Source organism: Humulus lupulus, chromosome X (assembly GCF_963169125.1).
Source record: "Humulus lupulus chromosome X, drHumLupu1.1, whole genome shotgun sequence".
Lineage (NCBI taxonomy): Eukaryota > Viridiplantae > Streptophyta > Magnoliopsida > Rosales > Cannabaceae > Humulus > Humulus lupulus.
Genome location: NC_084802.1, coordinates 132,575,895 through 132,593,989, shown reverse-complemented (window position 1 = coordinate 132,593,989; position 18,095 = coordinate 132,575,895). Strand labels below are relative to the sequence as shown.

General features: G+C 41.5%; 1 protein-coding gene across 1 annotated transcript; it reads left to right on the top strand.

Annotated features, from left to right (window-relative positions):
* Positions 1-395: 395 nt before the first annotated feature.
* LOC133806280 (uncharacterized) lies at positions 396-1,955 on the top strand. The gene is made up of 4 exons (XM_062244400.1): positions 396-828; positions 937-1,309; positions 1,418-1,640; positions 1,761-1,955. Exons 1-4 carry the CDS (start codon positions 396-398, stop codon positions 1,953-1,955), a joined length of 1,224 nt encoding a protein of 407 aa, XP_062100384.1.
* The last annotated feature ends 16,140 nt before the right edge of the window (positions 1,956-18,095 follow it).

The following is an 18,095-nucleotide window of genomic DNA, read 5'->3' as shown; positions in this document are numbered from 1 at the left end:
AGAGTTGGCAGCGCCGGATCTTCACCAACAACCACTTTGCATCCAGTATCCACCTTTGGATATCAACTTTGAGTTGAAGTCGGGCCTCATTCACTTATTTCTCTCTTTCCATGGGTTGGTTAGTGAGAACCCGAATAAACATTTGAAGGAGTTTCATATTGTCTATTCTAATATGAAACCTATTGCAGTGACTGAAGAACAAATTAAGTTGCAAGCTTTTCCTTTCTCCTTGAAGGATGCAACTAAAGAGTGGTTGTACTATCTTCCACCTAGTACAGTTGAAACCTAGAATGGTAAGAAGACTATGTTCTTGAAATGATATTTTCCAGCATCTAAAGTTGGAAGCATCCAGAAAGAGATTTGCGGTATAAGGCAATATACATGACTGTCTTTGTATGAATATTGGGAGAGATTTAAGAGGGTTGTGTGCTAGTTGCCCTCATCATCAAATAAGTGAACAAATCTTAATCCAGTACTTTTATGAAGGATTACAATCACTGGATAGGAGTATGATTGATGCAGCCAGTGAGGGTGCACTAGTTAATAAGACTCCTGCTGCTGCCAGGAGCTTGATTTCTAATATGGCTGCCAACTCACAACAGTTTGGCATTCGTCAAGATCCTAATCCACCACCAAACTCAATTAATGAGGTGAGAAATTCAAACGAGAACCAACTTGGTCATCAATTGGCTCAATTAACTGCAGTGGTGCAACAACATGCTTTAGGCCAACAGGTGCGGCCATGTGGAATATGTCAGGTTGTGGGGCATGCTATTGATACTTGCCTTACTCTATTTGAGGGGGAGATTGAGGGTGTTAATGTTGTAGGTAATTTCCTAGGTCAATTACGCCAGATGTACTATGAACCTTTTTCATAAGTTTATAATCTTGGCTAACGTGATCATCCAAATCTTCATTATGGGAATCACCAACAAGCTGCTCCACAGTCTACACCTGTTAGACCGCCTAGTTTTTCTCTTCAACAACAATCTCACCAGAAATATGCACCTAGAACTATGCAAGCACCACAAGTTGCTCAACCACCGAGTAAAAAACATTCTACCGAAGATTTAATCAATGCAATTGCTACAAACATGCTTCAGTTTCAGCAAACTACCCAAGCGTCCACCGAAAGTTTAGAGAATCAGGTGGGACAACTAGCGGCATCATATAATAGGTTGGAAGCTCATCTTTCTAATAAATTGCCTTCACAACTTGAGAAGAATCCCAAGGAGAATGTAAGTGCGATAACACTGGAAAGTGGTATACAATATGAGCCACCCACACAACCTTCATCACCAGCTCCAATGTAAAAGAAAGTAGTAGACAACTCTATCCATGATGAACCATTTAGGCAGAAAAAGTCACATAAACCAACTATGCCAACCTATGTCCCTCATCTGTCTTTTCCAAGCAGATTAAAAAAGTTTAAGAAAGAGGAAGTTGACAAGGAAATTCTTGAGACTTTTCGCAAAGTTGAGGTAAACATTCCATTACTTGATGCTATTAAACAAGTTCCATGTTATGCTAAATTTTTGAAGGAGTTGTGCACGAATAAGAAGAAATTGAAGGATGATGAAAAGATAAGTGTGGGGGAGAACGTCTCTGCTGTTCTCCAAAAGAAGCTGCCACAATTCCTTGTATGATTTCCTTGTATGATTGAGAATAAAAGGATTGAGCGGTGTATGATAGATTTGGGAGCATTGATTAATGACATGTCATATTCATCATATGCTTCTTTAAATCTTGGGCCACTAAAGGAGACAAGAGTTATTGTTCAGTTGGTCGATCGCACTAATGCTTATTCTTTAGGGGTAGTTGAAGATGTGCTGGTGAAGGTTGATGGACTTGTCTTTGCAACAGATTTCTATATACTTGAAATGGGGGATGCATCAATTCCCAATCCGACACCGGTTTTATTTGGGAGGCCATTTTTGATGACAACTGTTTACTGAGTTTTTCAGAAACTAGAGTTATAAAAGATAATAGAGCAAAAAGAAAGGATTTAAAGAGAATCACACAAGGGTTTTTATGTGGTTGGGGCGTTAAAGAGCCTTTGTAACGCCCTGGATAGCCAAGACCGCTACACTGTGTGCTTGTAAAGTGCAAGACTTGCTAGTCAAGTCATTAATTTAGAAACGTGTCATTAGCTTAGGTGTTCTAGGGTTAAAAGACATTCTGGTCCCAAAAGATATACTTTATAAGTCATAAATAGTTTACAGAAGGGATCCCCAAAAGATCAGTGTTTAAAAGCTGGTTTACAAAACTCAACAGTTAAAAGTATACATTAGCCATACTAAGGCAAAATACAAGGTTCTAGTCCTCTTGTCCCTGTAACCTCCTCAACCGTGGCGGCTGAGCCGCCTGCCATGTACATTCACCCTGTAGAGCTCTCCAATCAAGGCTGATCAATCTTGCCTTTGCCTTTACCTGCACCACGCAGCACCTGTGAGCCGAGGCCCAGCAAGAAAACAACATACACAACATATATATAGCAATCTCAAATAGACATTCTAGTAAGCATGTTCAGTTATCAAATCCATAGCATATAGGCATATTTCAAGGTACAAGCAATTTCAACCACACTTAGGATATTCAACAATCTCATCTATAGCCAAATACAATATTCAATTTACACAAATACTAGGGCCGACACCTTAGGCCGCACCCTCTGTTTAACCCACTGACTCCGGCCCGCTTAAACCGAGCTCAGTGCATAATAAGCTGTCCTTGGATACTAGTGTCTGAGTCGTGCCAATAGAACAAGTTAACCGTGGCTCGCTTAGGCCGTTGGTTACAGTTTACATGGCATAATACCATTCTTTCAATCATTTATGTTAGGGAGCCCTTAGTCCCGTTCAAATATTCAACCGGGTGTAGTTTTCTTACCTTTAGTCTGTACGGTTATTGATTATGAGCAATGCCCCTCAAGCACGATCTGATCCCGAGCCTAAGCCTTTATCACCTAGTCACAACCAAAGTATAGGGTTCCATTAATACTCGAATATAGGTTTCCGGTTACAAAACTAACTCCCGGGAATCCGAATTCCACCAAACACGGTGGTGAAATCAATCCCGAGCACACTAGACCACATCCCAGTGCCTAAAACCCTTAAAGGTTCATGTGTACAACCAAGGGCTGTGGCCCTTGAAGCTTAGCCGCGGCCCTAGCCTCAAAACAGAACCAAGACTATCTTGAGCAAAGACACGCGTCGCGGGCCTTGCTTTGGGCACCGCAGCGCCCTCCCATGGCCGAGCCTCCTTGGCTCTTTTTCATCCTAGGGCCGCAGCGCTCTAGAACAGAGCCATGGCCCTTCCCTTCGGACCCAGAAAATCCACCATTTCAAAGCTCAAAACCTTAGCCAAAACCATCCCTAAACTCCCTAATTCAACACCCAACATTACCACAACTTATTACACAACTTATGCTACATCATTCAACATAAATTCAGTTCAATAACCCACAGAAATTTTACTTTCAATCCTTGAGACTCTAAGAACATAAACACCCAACTATAATCAGTCAAAACTCAAATTCCAATTACCAATTCATGAAGCAAAGCTTACCTTCTTGATAGAACCCTTCCTCAAGCCAAAACCCAGCTGATTCCAAGGATTTCCCCAGCTCTATTCCACCCTAATCATCAATTGAACAATACCTCAATACCCAGCTGAGATCTCAAGGTTAGACTTCGGATGACATAGGATTTAATCCTTACCTTAGCTTGATTTATTCCTTGATTGCTTGCTGTGCTAAACCTCTAAGTTGCCCCTGATTTCCTCTAAGTTTCCAGCAATTCTTCAGCTCCAATTTCCCCAATTTTTCTCTGTTTTTCTCTTGAGTGTTTCTAGTTGGTTTCCTTTGTTTTTTCTTGTGAGTGAGAGAGAATAACTAGCTGAAGGGAAAAAGATAATGTTGGTATAATTTTCTAAAGGCTTCCTAAGTTTGTGTTACTCACTAAGTTAACCCCACGGCTCGGGGTGCTGGAACCGTCCCCGAGGCCAAAACGGTAAAATCCCCAAATATTCCCGCCTAGACATCCTAACCTCAAATATATCTCCATATATTTATTTTCATAACCTGATAGTCCAAATCACTACCCGATACCTAAAATACCCCTGAATTGTCCAAAGTCATATTTTAAGTCCCGTTGTGACTTTTCCCGCTATCTGACCCTAGGACCGTCTCGAGTTGCGCTCTATGAACCTGCCCACATAATAATGTGGTTCTCACATATATCACATAAATATTTCATATTATCATACAATATCATTAATTATCATATAATCATCATCAATCACATGTTCACACGTTTAAATCAATATTTTTCACTCTAATCCCATTTATGCCCTCCCGGCTCACCAATCAAGGCCCTTAAGCCTTATCAGCGAATTTGGGTCATTACAACTATCCCCTCCTAATGAGAATTTTGTCCTCGAAATTTACCTGAATAGTTCGGGATACTGATCCCGCATCGCCATCTCTAACTCCCAGGTCGCTTCCTCGACCTTGTTATTCCTCCATAGTACTTTCACTAACGGAATCATCTTATTCCGTAAGACTTTGTCCTTCTGATCCAAAATCTGAACTGGTCGCTCCTCATAGGACAAATTTGTCTGCAATTCTAAGTCCTCGTACTTCAGCACATGCGTCGCATCAGAAACATACTTCCGCAACATAGAGACATGGAACACATTATGAACTCCTGATAGCGACGGTGGCAAGGCTAACCTATCACCTGCCCAATCCTCTCTAGGATCTCAAAAGGTCCAACAAACCGAGGGCTCAACTTGCCCTTCACTCCAAACCTCCTCACACCCCTCAATGGTGAAACTCGCAGAAAAACGTGGTCCCCAACCTGGAACTCCACATTCCTACGCTTAGGACCAGCGTAGCTTTTCTGTCTACTCTGTGAAGCAAGCATTCTCGGTCGAATCTTTTCAATAGCCTCAGTAGTCTTCTGAACCATATCTGGTCCCAAATACTTTCTCTCACCCATCTCATCCCAGTGAATGGGCGATCTGCACTTCCTTCCATATAACATCTCATAAGGAGCCACTCCAATCGTGGACTGATAATTGTTGTTATATGAGAACTCGGTCAATGGGAGATACGTACTCCATGAACCCTCGAAGTCAATCACACATGCTCTAAGCATGTCCTCCAATACCTGAATCGTCCTCTCAGACTGTCCATCAGTCTGAGGATGAAAAGCTGTGCTAAACTTCAGCTGAGTCCCTATGGCTCTCTGCAAAGCTCCCCAGAACTTGGAGGAAAAGATAGGGTCTCGATCAGATACTGTAGACTTTGGAACCCCATGGAGATGAACTATCTCCCTCACATACAGCTCTGCATACTGTTCCACTGTATAAGTCGACCTCACTAGTAGAAAATGAGCTGACTTGGTGTATCTGTCCACCATCACCCACACCGAGTCTTGAAGTCCAACTGTCCTCGGTAATCCTCCCACGAAATCCATCGTAATATCCTCTCATTTCCACTCTGGGATACCCAAAGGCTGAAGCAATCCCGCTGGTCGCTGATGCTCAGCCTTAACTTGCTGACAAGTCAAACATCTAGGCACATACTCAACTACATCCTTCTTCATCCCGGGCCACCAATATAATATTCGTAGTTCCTGATACATCTTCGTGGTACCCGAATGAAGTGAGTATGGTGTAGTGTGAGACTCATCCAATATCTCTCGTCTAACCCCCTCATCTGCTGGAACACATATCCGTCCCTGATATCGGAGCAAACCTGTCTCTGAAACTGAATAATCCTTAGCTTCCCCCGCTAAGACATGCTGCCTAACCTCCTGCAACTGTACATCCGTCAACTGACCCTCCTTGACCCGCTCTAACAGGGTCGATTGCAAAGTGATATTGGCTAGCTGGTCTACCACCAGTTCTATCCTTGCCCTGACCATCTCATCAGCCAATTCTCTCGAGATCTGGGTAGAACTATACAACTGTCCTGGGCCCCTCCGACTCAATGCATCCGCCACCACGTTGGCTTTTCCAGGATGGTAAAGAATATCATAGTCATAATCCTTAACCAACTCCAACCAACATCTCTACCTCATATTCAGATCCTTCTAAGTAAAGAAATAATTCAGACTCTTATGACCAGTGTATATCTCGCACTTCTCTCCATACAGGTAATGACGCCACACCTTTAGTGCGAATACCACTGCTGCTAATTCCAAATCGTGAGTTGGAAACCTCTGTTCATACTCCTTCAACTGTCGAGATGCATAGGCTATAAATTTCTCATTTTGCATCAGCACGCAGCCTAAACCCAACCTCGACGCATCACAGTAGACCACGAACTTCCCTTCCTTCGAAGGAAGACTCAACACAGGTGCAAAAATAAGTCGTCGCTTCAACTCCTGAAAGCTGTTCTCACACTTCTCTGACCAGACGAACTTCTAATTCTTCCTCGTCAACTCTGTCATCGGTGAAGAAATCTTGGAGAACCCTTCTATGAACCGCCTGTAATAACCAGCCAACCCAAGAAAACTCCGCACCTCCGAGGCATTCCTCGGCCTCGGCCAATCCCTAACTGCTTCTACCTTGGACGGATCCACCTTAATCCCTTCTGCCCCAACTATATGTCCAAGAAAGGTCGCCTCTGGTAGCCAAAACTCACACTTCTTAAACTTGGCATATAACTGATGCTCCCTCAACCTTTGCAAAACCTGTCGGAGATGCTGCTCATGCTCTGCCTCTGAACTGGAGTATACTAAAATGTCGTCAATGAAGACAATGACGAACTAATCCAAGAAGTCCTTGAACACCCTGTTCATCAGATCCATGAAAGCTGCTGGGGCATTAGTCAGACCAAAAGACATGACCAAGAACTCATAATGCCCATATCGTGTCCGGAAGGCCATCTTCGATATATCCTCATCTTTGATCCTAAGTTGGTGATAACCAGATCGAAGATCAATCTTTGAGAACACTGTCTTACCCTGCAGCTGGTCAAACAAGTCATCAATCCTTGATAGAGGGTACTTATTCTTGATAGTCAACTTGTTCAATTCCCGGTAGTCTATACACATCCTCAGAGTCCCATCTTTCTTCTTAACAAACAACACTGGAGCACCCCATGGAGAGTAGCTAGGTCTGATAAACCCCAAATCCAGAACTTCTTGCAACTGTATCTTCAACTCTTTCAATTCTGCTGGTGCCATTCTATATGGTGTCCTTGATACTGGTTCTGTCCCCGGTGCCAACTCAATCTCAAACTGAATCTCCCTGCGCGGTGGCAACCGTGGAAGTTCCTCAGGAAATACATCCAAAATCTCACACACCAATTTAGTCTCTCTCGGCCCTGCCAGCATAACTCTAGTAGTATCCACAACACTAGCCAGAAAACCTATGCATCCCCCCTGCAACAAGTCTCTGGCTCTCAATGCTGAAATCATGGGTACGCGAGGTCCAGACACCGCACCCACAAAAACAAAAGGGTCCTCGCCCTCAGGCTCAAAAGTAACCATCTTCTTCCTGCAATCAATCGTAGCCCCATATCTAGCCAACCAATCCATCCCTAGAATCATATCAAAATCCTCCATATCTAGCTCAATCAGATCCATCGAGAGTTCCCTACTATCAACCATCACTGGCAGTGCCCTAATCCATCTCCTAGAGACTACCAGTTCCCCTGTAGGCAACAAAGTCCCAAACCCTGCGGTCCGATACTCACTAGGTCTACACAATCTATCAATCACTCTACTAGAAACAAAGGAATGTGTAGCACCATAATCAATCAATACTTTAAAAGGAAAGCCAGCGCTAGAAAGCTGATCTGTCACTACTGAAGGACTAACCTCAGCCTCCACCTGCGTCAAGGTGAATACTCGAGCTGGAGTCAAGCTGTCCACCTTTCCCGCTTCACCTTTCTTCACCGTTGGGCAGTCTTTCCTAAGATGCCCTACTGCCCCACACACAAAGCATGCCTTGGCTCGACACTCGCCCAGATGGCGTCTTCTGCTCCTCGGCCACTCTGGATAGGTCCGCCATGCCTCACCGCCACCCTGACGACCACCCTATCCACCCCGACCCCTACTATCAGGACCAGGAGTGGTCGAAGTATCAGGGGTCTTCCTCTTGAAGTCACTGGGGCCTCCGCCCCTACCTATCCCTGAATAAGGAGGCACCGCCCTGCGGCCCTCACGCCTTACTGCGCTCTCCCTCCATATCTTGTTCTCCGCTTCCTCAGCGATAAGAGCCTTCTCAATGGCCTGGGCATAAGTTGTTCCTCCAGGTACCGTTGTGATCCTGACATCCCGGGCTATCATGGCATTAAGCCCCCTAATAAAATGATCTTGCCTAGCAGCATCAGTAGGCACACGATCTGGTGCAAACTTCGCAAGCCTATCAAATTTCAAGGCATACTCAGTAACAGTCATATTGCCCTGCACCAAACTCACAAACTCATTGACCTTTGCTGCTCTGACAGCAACATTGTAATACTTCTGGCTAAACAAATCTTTAAAACCTTCCCAACTCAAAGTGGTAACATCCTTGATCTGCGATGCCACTTTCCACCAAATGCGGGCATCCTCCCTCAAAGATTGGGGGTTGCTTCTTCCTGAACCGCTCATATAATGGTTCCCGCCTATTAACAACCTCCCCAAGCTACACAACTGGTACCACTGCAGGTGGGGCAATAGGGGCAGCACTCCCTGATGGAGCATGCTGTCGCAGAATACGGATCTTCTCATCCTGACTCTGTAATCAAGCCTGCATTTCTGCCATTAATTGCTGCCAGTTCTCAGGGACTGGCGGAGGGTTCTGGCCCTGGTCATCATTCCCGGCCCCAGACCTAGTGCCGGGTAGTCATGTAGACTTTCTTGGACGCATAGCTATCCAAGTCAATCTGCAAATAACGACTCGGCAGTTAGACCGTGATGACAGGGTAAAAACTTTTCCAAGATCCACCAGTAAAACACAACCACTCTCAAACAACCATCATATAAGCATCCATTCTCATGCACTGGATGCTAATAACCACGCCCCCAATCTCATTACACAATGACTGTAAACAAGCATTCATCCATGCACTATATACAATTAATCATCCATATATTCACTTACATGCACGACGATGTTAATAAACATGCCTCAATATTTTCACACAACAGTCAAGGGCCAAGCCCTATCAGTATCTCATGCTTCCTAATAATTCGGTAAATAACAACATTCATAGCTCACTTTAGGCACATAAGCACATATACACATTACCGAACCCTGATCTGAGCTTGTCTCTAGCAGCGAATGTACATGTCCAGCCTATCTTCAGGAACCCTTAAACCTAGGACGCTCTGATACCAAGTTGTAACACCCTGGATAGCCAAGACCGCTACACTGTGTGCTTGTAAAGTGCAAGACTTGCTAGTCAAGTCATTAATTTAGAAACGTGTCATTAGCTTAGGTGTTCTAGGGTTAAAAGACATTCTGGTCCCAAAAGATATACTTTATAAGTCATAAACAGTTTACAGAAGGGATCCCCAAAAGATCAGTGTTTAAAAGCTGGTTTACAAAACTCAACAGTTAAAAGTATACATTATCCATACTAAGGCAAAATACAAGGTTCTGGTCCTCTTGTCCTTGTAACCTCCTCAACCGTGGCGGGTGAGCCGCCTGTCATGTACATTCACCCTGCAGAGCTCTCCAGTCAAGGTTGATCAATCTTGCCTTTGCCTTTACCTGCACCACGCAGCACCCGTGAGCCGAGGCCCAGCAAGAAAACAACATACACAACATATATATAGCAATCTCAAACAAACATTCTAGTAAGCATGTTCAGTTATCAAATCCATAGCATATAGGCATATTTCAAGGTACAAGCAATTTCAACCACACTTAGGATATTCAACAATCTCATCTATAGCCAAATACAATATTCAATTTACACAAATACTAGGGCCGACACCTTAGGCCGCACCCTCTGTTTAACCCACTGACTCCGACCCGCGTAAACCGAGCTCAGTGCATAATAAGCTGTCCTCGAATTAACCGTGGCTCGCTTAGGCCGTTGGTTATAGTTTACATGGCATAATACCATTCTTTCAATCATTTATGTTAGGGAGCCCTTAGTCCCGTTCAAATATTCAACCGGGTGTAGTTTTCTTACCTTTAGTCTGTACGGTTATTGATTATGAGCAACGCCCCTCAAGCATGATCCGATCTCGAGCCTAAGCCTTTATCACCTAGTCACAACCAAAGTATAGGGTTCCATTAATACTCGAATATAGGTTTTCGGTTACAAAACTAACTCCCGGGAATCCGAATTCCACCAAACACGGTGGTGAAATTAATCCCGAGCACACTAGACCATATCCCCGTGCCTAAAACCCTCAAAGGTTCATCTGTACAACCAAGGGCTGCGGCCCTTGAAGCTTAGCCGCGACCCTTGCCTCAAAACAGAACCAAGACTATCTTAAGCAAAGACACGCGCCGCGGGCCTTGCTTTGGGCACCACATCGCCCTCCCATGGCCGAGCCTCCTTGGCCCTTTTTCATCCTAGGGCCGCAGCGCTCTAGAACAGAGCCGCGACCCTTCCCTTCGGACCCAGAAAATCCACCATTTCAAAGCTCAAAACCTCAGCCAAAACCATCCCTAAACTCCTTAATTCAACACCCAACATTACCACAACTTATTACACAACTTATGCTACATCATTCAACAGAAATTCAGTTCAATAACCCACAGAAATTTTACTTTCAATCCTTGAGACTCTAAGAACATAAACACCCAACTATAATCAGTCCAAACTCAAATTCCAATTACCAATTCATGAAGCAAAGCTCTATTCCACCCTAATCATCAATTGAACAATACCTCAATACCCAGCTGAGAACTCAAGGTTAGACTTCAGATGACATAGGATTTAATCCTTACCTTAGCTTGATTTATTCCTTGATTGCTTGCTGTGCTAAACCTCTAAGTTGCCCCTGATTTCCTCTAAGTTTCCAGCAATTCTTCAGCTCCAATTTCCCCAATTTTCCTCTGTTTTTCTCTTGAGTGTTTCTAGTTGGTTTCCTTTGTTTTTTCTTGAGAGTGAGAGGGAATAACCAGCTGAGGGGAAAAAGATAATGTCAGTCTAATTTTCTAAAGGCTTCCTAAGTTTGTGTTACTCACTAAGTTAACCCCACGGCTCGGGGTGCCGGAACCGTCCCCGAGGCCAAAACGGTAAAATCTCCCAATATTCCCGCCTAGACATCCTAACCTCAAATATATCTCCATATATTTATTTTCATAACCCGATAGTCCAAATCACTACCCGATACCTAAAATAGCCCTGACTTGTCCAAAGTCATATTTTAAGTCCCGTTGTGACTTTTCCCGCTATTTGACCCTAGGATCGTCTCGAGTTGCGCTCTATGAACCTGCCCACATAATAAAGTGGTTCTCACATATATCACATAAATATTTCATATTATCACATAATATCATTAATTATCATATAATCATCATCAATCACATGTTCACACATTTAAATCAATATTATTCACTCTAATCCCATTTATGCCCTCCCGGCACACGAATCAAGGCCCTTAAGCCTTATCCGCGAATTTGGGTCGTTACGGCCTTAATCCTCGTGTCTATTGTATTAGAGCTTAGAGAGCTTTAGAAATGGAGTTTTCTGCAAGTTTGAGCAGAGTATATGCTTACAAAAGAAAACTCAGATCCTTTCTACAGTGCACAACTAGCCCTATTTATAGGCAGTTGGATGCACTGGACTTGGGCCAGACTAATCCGGGTGTAATTAGGATTTGCTCACTAATGGAGGCTTAATACCATCTATCAAATAAAATACACTAATCAGGGCCCATTGGGCCGGCTCGAGCATAACCACATTGTACGACTGACAACAGTACGCAGCTTCAGTCTGGTCCGCGTGGGCTTCTAAGGAGAGCCTAGGGACAGGATCCATCAGAGTAGTGGTAGTACTGTTCTGAATAACAGTGTACATTCTGTATGTAACCTCTTCTGCAGGTTAGTTGAGGGGACAAAACTCCGTGTTTCTCGAGGTGATGTCAGTGTCGGAGAGAGTCTATCATACCCATTCGGACGCCTAATCCTGGTTCATTTACCAACGTCTCGGTCCATTTACTAGGACCCTGGTTTGTTTACCAGAGCTCGGGTTCATCTGCTATCGTCCCGATCCATTCTTAGACATGGAAACACCCTCCTTATTTGCACCCCGAATGACACCTTATACTGGGTCCGGGAAGACGAACCGTGCCCAAGTCATGCTCCCGGCTTCCTCGGCGCGGGGTTGTCCAGTGGCTACTGTTGGGCTTGCTGATATTTGGGCCACTAGGATTCATTCCTTTCCCATCCGTTGGGCTCAGTCTAGGCCTCAGATCCCTTCAGGATAGTCCATGGACCTAGTGCACTGTGCCACATGTTCGGGGAGGAAACAGGGATAACAACAACAAATAAAAAGTTGGATGTTAGAGCAAGAATGCTGACAATGGAATTTGATGGTGAAGTTATCAAATTCAATGTGTTTGATTCTCCTAGTAAGATCAAAGGGAAGGAGACTTCATTGAAATATCCAATATAAAGATCTTGAGAGCAGCATTCAGTCGAGCTAATGACGTTAAATAAAGCGTACTTGATGGAGTTTTCTTTATCTTTCGTTTTATTTTCATTGAGGGCAATGTATTGTTTAAGTGTGGGGGAAGGGAACAATTTCATTTTTGTCTGTTGTTGGGTTTTTTTTTTTCTATTTTTTGTTTTTATTTTTTTAGTATGTTTTATTTTTTTATTTTGTTTGTGTGCTTTCGTGTTGGTCTTGTTGAACGTAATGGTCGATGATGAGAACTATGGATTGTACTGAATGTGATGCCAGATAATGATGAATTTTTTATGATTTGTGTGCTTAACCCATGTGTGATTGCTACTTAAGCTTGAGCTTGTATTTTGGAATTTATGTACACAATTGATTTTACTTCTTATTTTTATTGGAAACAATTTTTGCATGTTGGAAATTTGAAGTCCCTATCACTCTAGAAAGCGATGATTAATTATTTGAGGTGAAATCATGAGTACACATAGTTAGGGAGATGATTAAGGCAAGTTCTTTGGATCGTTTGAGTCTTTCAAGCCTACCCTTGATTTGTTATTCCATAGTTTTCAATTTTTGAGCCATAATGACTATTCTTTTCTTCTATGAACCTAGAATCTAGAACTTTACAACTTTGAAGATTTTAATCCTTTCTTGTAACCCATTGCACTATAGTCATAAGTGAATGTTATTTTATGGGATGAATATTATAAAGAAGGGAGGAAAATTATGTAATGGTTCTTTTGTTTGGGTTGTGCTCTGAATGTAAAGGATCTCATATTTCCCTATGAAATATGCTAAAAAAATAGTTTGCAATGAAAATTTCAAAAATATATATATTGCAAAAGAGTAAGTGTAGGGGAAATAGTGAGATTAATGTGAAAAGAAGAAGATATAAGATTGTTTATTCTAGATTTGTATGGGAAGTTTGTGGGAAGATCTAAAGATTAGAAAGAAAAAAATGTATGCTATGGTGTAAATTGAGCCTAAATGTAACTTTTTCATCTACCTCTAACCTTAACCTTACATTACAAGCTTATAAAGACCTTTTGATTCTTGGTTATGTGTTTTTATATTAGTGGAGAATAATTGGTCAATGCCTATGGAGTGAATGTTCTTTCATGAGAAGTATTTTCTATACAATGGACACATATATATATAAATAATTGACATGCATAGATTAATTTTGATACATTTAAGTGGGTAAGATTGATTGTGAATGAGGTTATAAAGATTGAATTTAAGTAGTAATTCACTCTGGGGTTGAAATTCTAATGAATATGAAATTTAGATTTATTCTAGCATTATATATTTGTGTGATTCTCAGAGACAATCATCACTTTCAACAAGACTGTTATTTAGTTGAGTCTAGTTTATTTTGTTTGATGTTGTTTTTGTTTTATTTTTATTTTAGTTTTAGTTAGTTTGCTAAGAGACTAGCAAAGTTCAAGTGTAAGGGCATTTGATAAGTTCATTGTTATATATATATATATATTCAAGTTCTTTCGTACTTGGATGATGCTAATTTGGTGTTTTAAGAGATTTTAGCTTCATTTTGTAAGTTTTCAATATTTAAACTAAGTTGTAATTTTTGTTGATAATACTGATATATTTAATGCAATTTTGGTTTAAGAATTTTATAGGCTACAAAAAGGAGTTGCAAGATGAAGTTGAGATGTAATTCTAATGTGTTTTGAAGTCTCTAAGCATATATGGTGATGTTGCAGTGAATGAAGCTTGAGTATCGGCTTACAAAATCAAGTGAAATGGAATTTGGAGTGTTGGTTGTGACTCAAAGAAGTGGTGGTCGCAACCTAATTGCAAGGAATTAAGATTTTGGAAACAACAAGTTTTGGCCGCGGCGAGTACTTCTTCAAGTAGTGGCCAAAATACGATTTTTTTTAAGAGAAACTATGCACTGGCCGCGACTACTACTTTTCTAGGTCACGGGTCAAGGTGAATTTTATAAAGAAGTAGGCACCCTGGCCGCGACAACCACTTTTCCAGGTCGCTGCCAGTCAACATGATTTCAGTTTTTTATGTTATTTTTAATTAGATTTTTAAGAGGATTATAAAAGGTTTTAGGGCTAAGGTTTTCATAAGTTTTTAGTTGCAAATTCTGGAGATTAGAAGAACAAAGGAGAGGAGAGGACAACAATCTTCCCTACATCAAACTAGTTTTTCCTTCTTCTCTTTAAAACTCTTTAATTTCAGTTATGATTATGTTATTGGTTATGTTTGTGATTATGGAGTAATCTTCTTTTTAGGTTAAGGGTTATTTCAAAATCCAAAACATGAATTCTTGATTTTTAATAATGAATGTTATTTCTTGATTTTTCCAATGTTAAATTGCTTCTATTCTTCTATGAAATGTTATGGATTATGTCATATCTTGTTAGATGGCCAACTAATTAGGATGTTTCATTGTTCTGCTATCATCTTAGAATTACTATTCACCTAATTGTTTAGGGTTCTAAGTGTATGTGATAATTTGCAATTGATAGTATTGTCATAGGTATTATTGATTGTGATGAAGTTTAGAACCTAGGTTAAACGAATTATATGCTAAATTGATTTTTGCTTAGATTAACCTATCTCCACATAAATTAATGTAATTCCTAGGTTAAATAGTTTACATGCTTCATGGATCTATTGCTTGGTACAAAGATTTAATTATTGAGCGCTTCGCCTTGATTGATTGTAATTGGGAGATTGGGATCATTAGCTTCTTCAACGTTATCTACGAGGTTAAAAATTTAATTGGAAAATCAGAATAATGTTTATTATTGTTGGTCTTGAACGATTGTGGAGGGTGGAGAATGATTCTTAACTGTTTCTTTAAATCGTAATATCAACTCATTATTGCTTTTATGTTTATGCTATTTAAGTTTTAGTTTGAGAAAAAAATCCCTTCTTTAATTTTCGTTGTTAATTCTTGAATAATAATTTGAGCTTAGTCCTCTTGGGTTCAACTCGTATTGACTGCTATACTGATATAATTGGTAATACTGAAAAGAAAATAATAATTAAATTTGACACGGCACACGACATTTGTCAATAGTCTTCAAATTTCTTAGGACGTCGTCTTTTCCTCTTGAACTCAATCCCGACAACATCCTCAAATTTTATAATAGCAAAACCTGGGGTCTTAGGATCTGCTGCATCAAATGTCAGTGAAGGAGTGCATATATCATCTACGGCATAATCATCTGGTAGGTCAAGTGACTCGGAATCTTAATCATCCTTTGCCGTGTCTCTCCGAAGATCTTGTACAAATGTCAGGATCTGTTCACAACATCCATGATCACCACCTCGTTCTGTAGGATGGTATCCTGACTACTCCCGGCCCACTCCAACCTCTCCAACACCTCTTATAGATCGGGTTGGTCAGGAGCTGGGGTCGAGGCTTCGGATGGGGCTGGGGCCGAGGGTCTGGGGTCGATGGTGACTGTGGTATCCTCATCATCTGTGTGACAGTCAGAATCCCGTGACGTGGGGCGTTACAATCAAGGTCAACATCAACAAAAATATTGGTTTCCTTGGAAACCTCAGGAGCTATCTTTGCCACCTTCTCAAAATCAGCGGTTGTTTCATCCTCTTTATCATTGTCCAACCCAGGATACAGTGGTGCATCACCCTCAGTTAAACTGCTATAATAGCCCATCTCCAAACGCGCGGGCTTCAACATGGACAACACAACCAATTGCGCAACACAAATCATTAAGTTAGTTTGAAACCCCCAAAGAATATTGTATTTTGACATAATAAAAAAAAATTACCATCGTCTTCTTCAACATCGATGCAAGGTCAGAATTCGAAATAGGACGCTCCTTATTGCTTGACCAACTGAGTATCCTTAGAAACCAGTTTCCATGGTTAATGCCATACTCTTGTACAAACTGTTGGATGGTCTCATACGCCCAATACTGCAAAGCAGGGACATAACCATATAAATTGTATTTCGCTTCTTTCTGTTTCCCTTTAACTTCCTTCTTCTTCTCATAGTTCCTCTTCTGATGATGCATGTCTTTTTTACATGCATCCATAAGCTTATTAAAAGACAACTTCCCCCATGGTTAAGTAAAGAAATACTATGTGCCCTAAACCATCTTCAGCATATCTATCCAGACATTTAACTTGCCCTCTCGTTCAAGTAAAACCCCCTCAACGAAGAAACATAGGCCCAACTTGAAGGCATCTTCAACTTCAGTGTAGTATTTTAAAGCAGCCTCCAAGTGAATTATCTTCGTTGTTTCTTCATCATTAAAGTACTCCTTGATTAAGCAGTCACTAGTGAGGTAGTTCCTCAAATCAGTCTCAGATGGCCCAACACTGAAGTTCAACCCCGTAACCAAAGAAAACTCTCCTTTACCAAATCTACATGGTCTAGATCCCAAATGGAAATGCAACTCATCCTATTTGTTACATTGGATCGTGCGCAACATTAACTGATGCAATAGAGATGCAGAGTACTCCAACTTCTCAGCCAAGAAAAACTATTTGAAAAGGGGATTCCTTCTATAGCGACCCAAAATTACTGTTATGGCTTAAGGGTTAGACTAAAAAAAAGAGAAACCGGTAGAATAAAACACAAAACGACCTATTTTGCCCTTCTCTTCCTTCTCTTCTCTCTCTCAAGAAAAACCACTGGAATTCAAGGGAAATCAGCTGGGAATTAAGTGGTTTGGGCTGGAATCTTGAAGGTTTAATCTAGTGCTCAGCTAAGGAAACTCAACCAAGATTAAGGTAAGGGCTGAATCATATTCTTGAGCATTAGAATTTTGAGTTTCGACTGAGTATTAAGGGTGTTTATGGTTTTGATGTTTAGAGATTGAATTAAAGCTGAGAAGCTTGGATTTTAGCTCAAGAATCTGTTAAGGAAGTGGTTCAACAAAGAAGGTAAGCTTCAATTCGTAATTTAGAGGTTAAAATCTAAGTTTGCATGACTAGTTTTTGAGTTCTTTAGTTGCTGGGTTTCAGAAATCAAAATGGGATTTTAATGAGTTTTAAGCTAGGTTTTCTGTTGGATTATGTTGCTAGAATCGTGTTAAAAGCCTTGAGATCAATGGGTGTTGGAATTAGGGTGCTTTGGGATGGTTTTGATTAAGGTTAGGATGTTGGAAATGGTGGGTTTTTTGAGCACGAAGGGTTGGGCCGTGGCTTTGTTCTAGAGCCCTGTGGCCCTACGAAGCAAAGGAGCCAGGGAGGCTCGGCCAAAGGGGAGTGCTGCGGCGCCACAGGGCAGGGCCGCGACGCGTGTCTGCCTTCTGAGGGGCATAGTTTCTGTTACAGGGGAGAGCCGCGGCTAGGTTTCTGGGGCCGCAACCCTTAGGTGTATTTTTTATCTTTTGGGGATTTTAAGTGCGGGATCCTAACCTTGGGTGCTCGGGATCGATTTCACCACCGTGTTTTGTGGAATTTGATGTCCCGAAAGCTAGCATTGTACTCGAAAACCTTTATTTGAATATTAATGGAATCCATTACATTGGTTGTGACTAGGTGTTAAGCTAGG

Coding starts and splice junctions, on each gene's coding strand:
- LOC133806280 (XM_062244400.1), top strand. CDS start 396: ATGAATATTGGGAGAGATTTAAGAGGGTTGTGTGCTAGTTGCCCTCAT. Junction 829..936: donor TGAGGGTGTTAATGTTGTAG/GTAATTTCCTAG, acceptor ATCACCAACAAG/CTGCTCCACAGTCTACACCT. Junction 1,641..1,760: donor AGAAGCTGCCACAATTCCTT/GTATGATTTCCT, acceptor GGGCCACTAAAG/GAGACAAGAGTTATTGTTCA.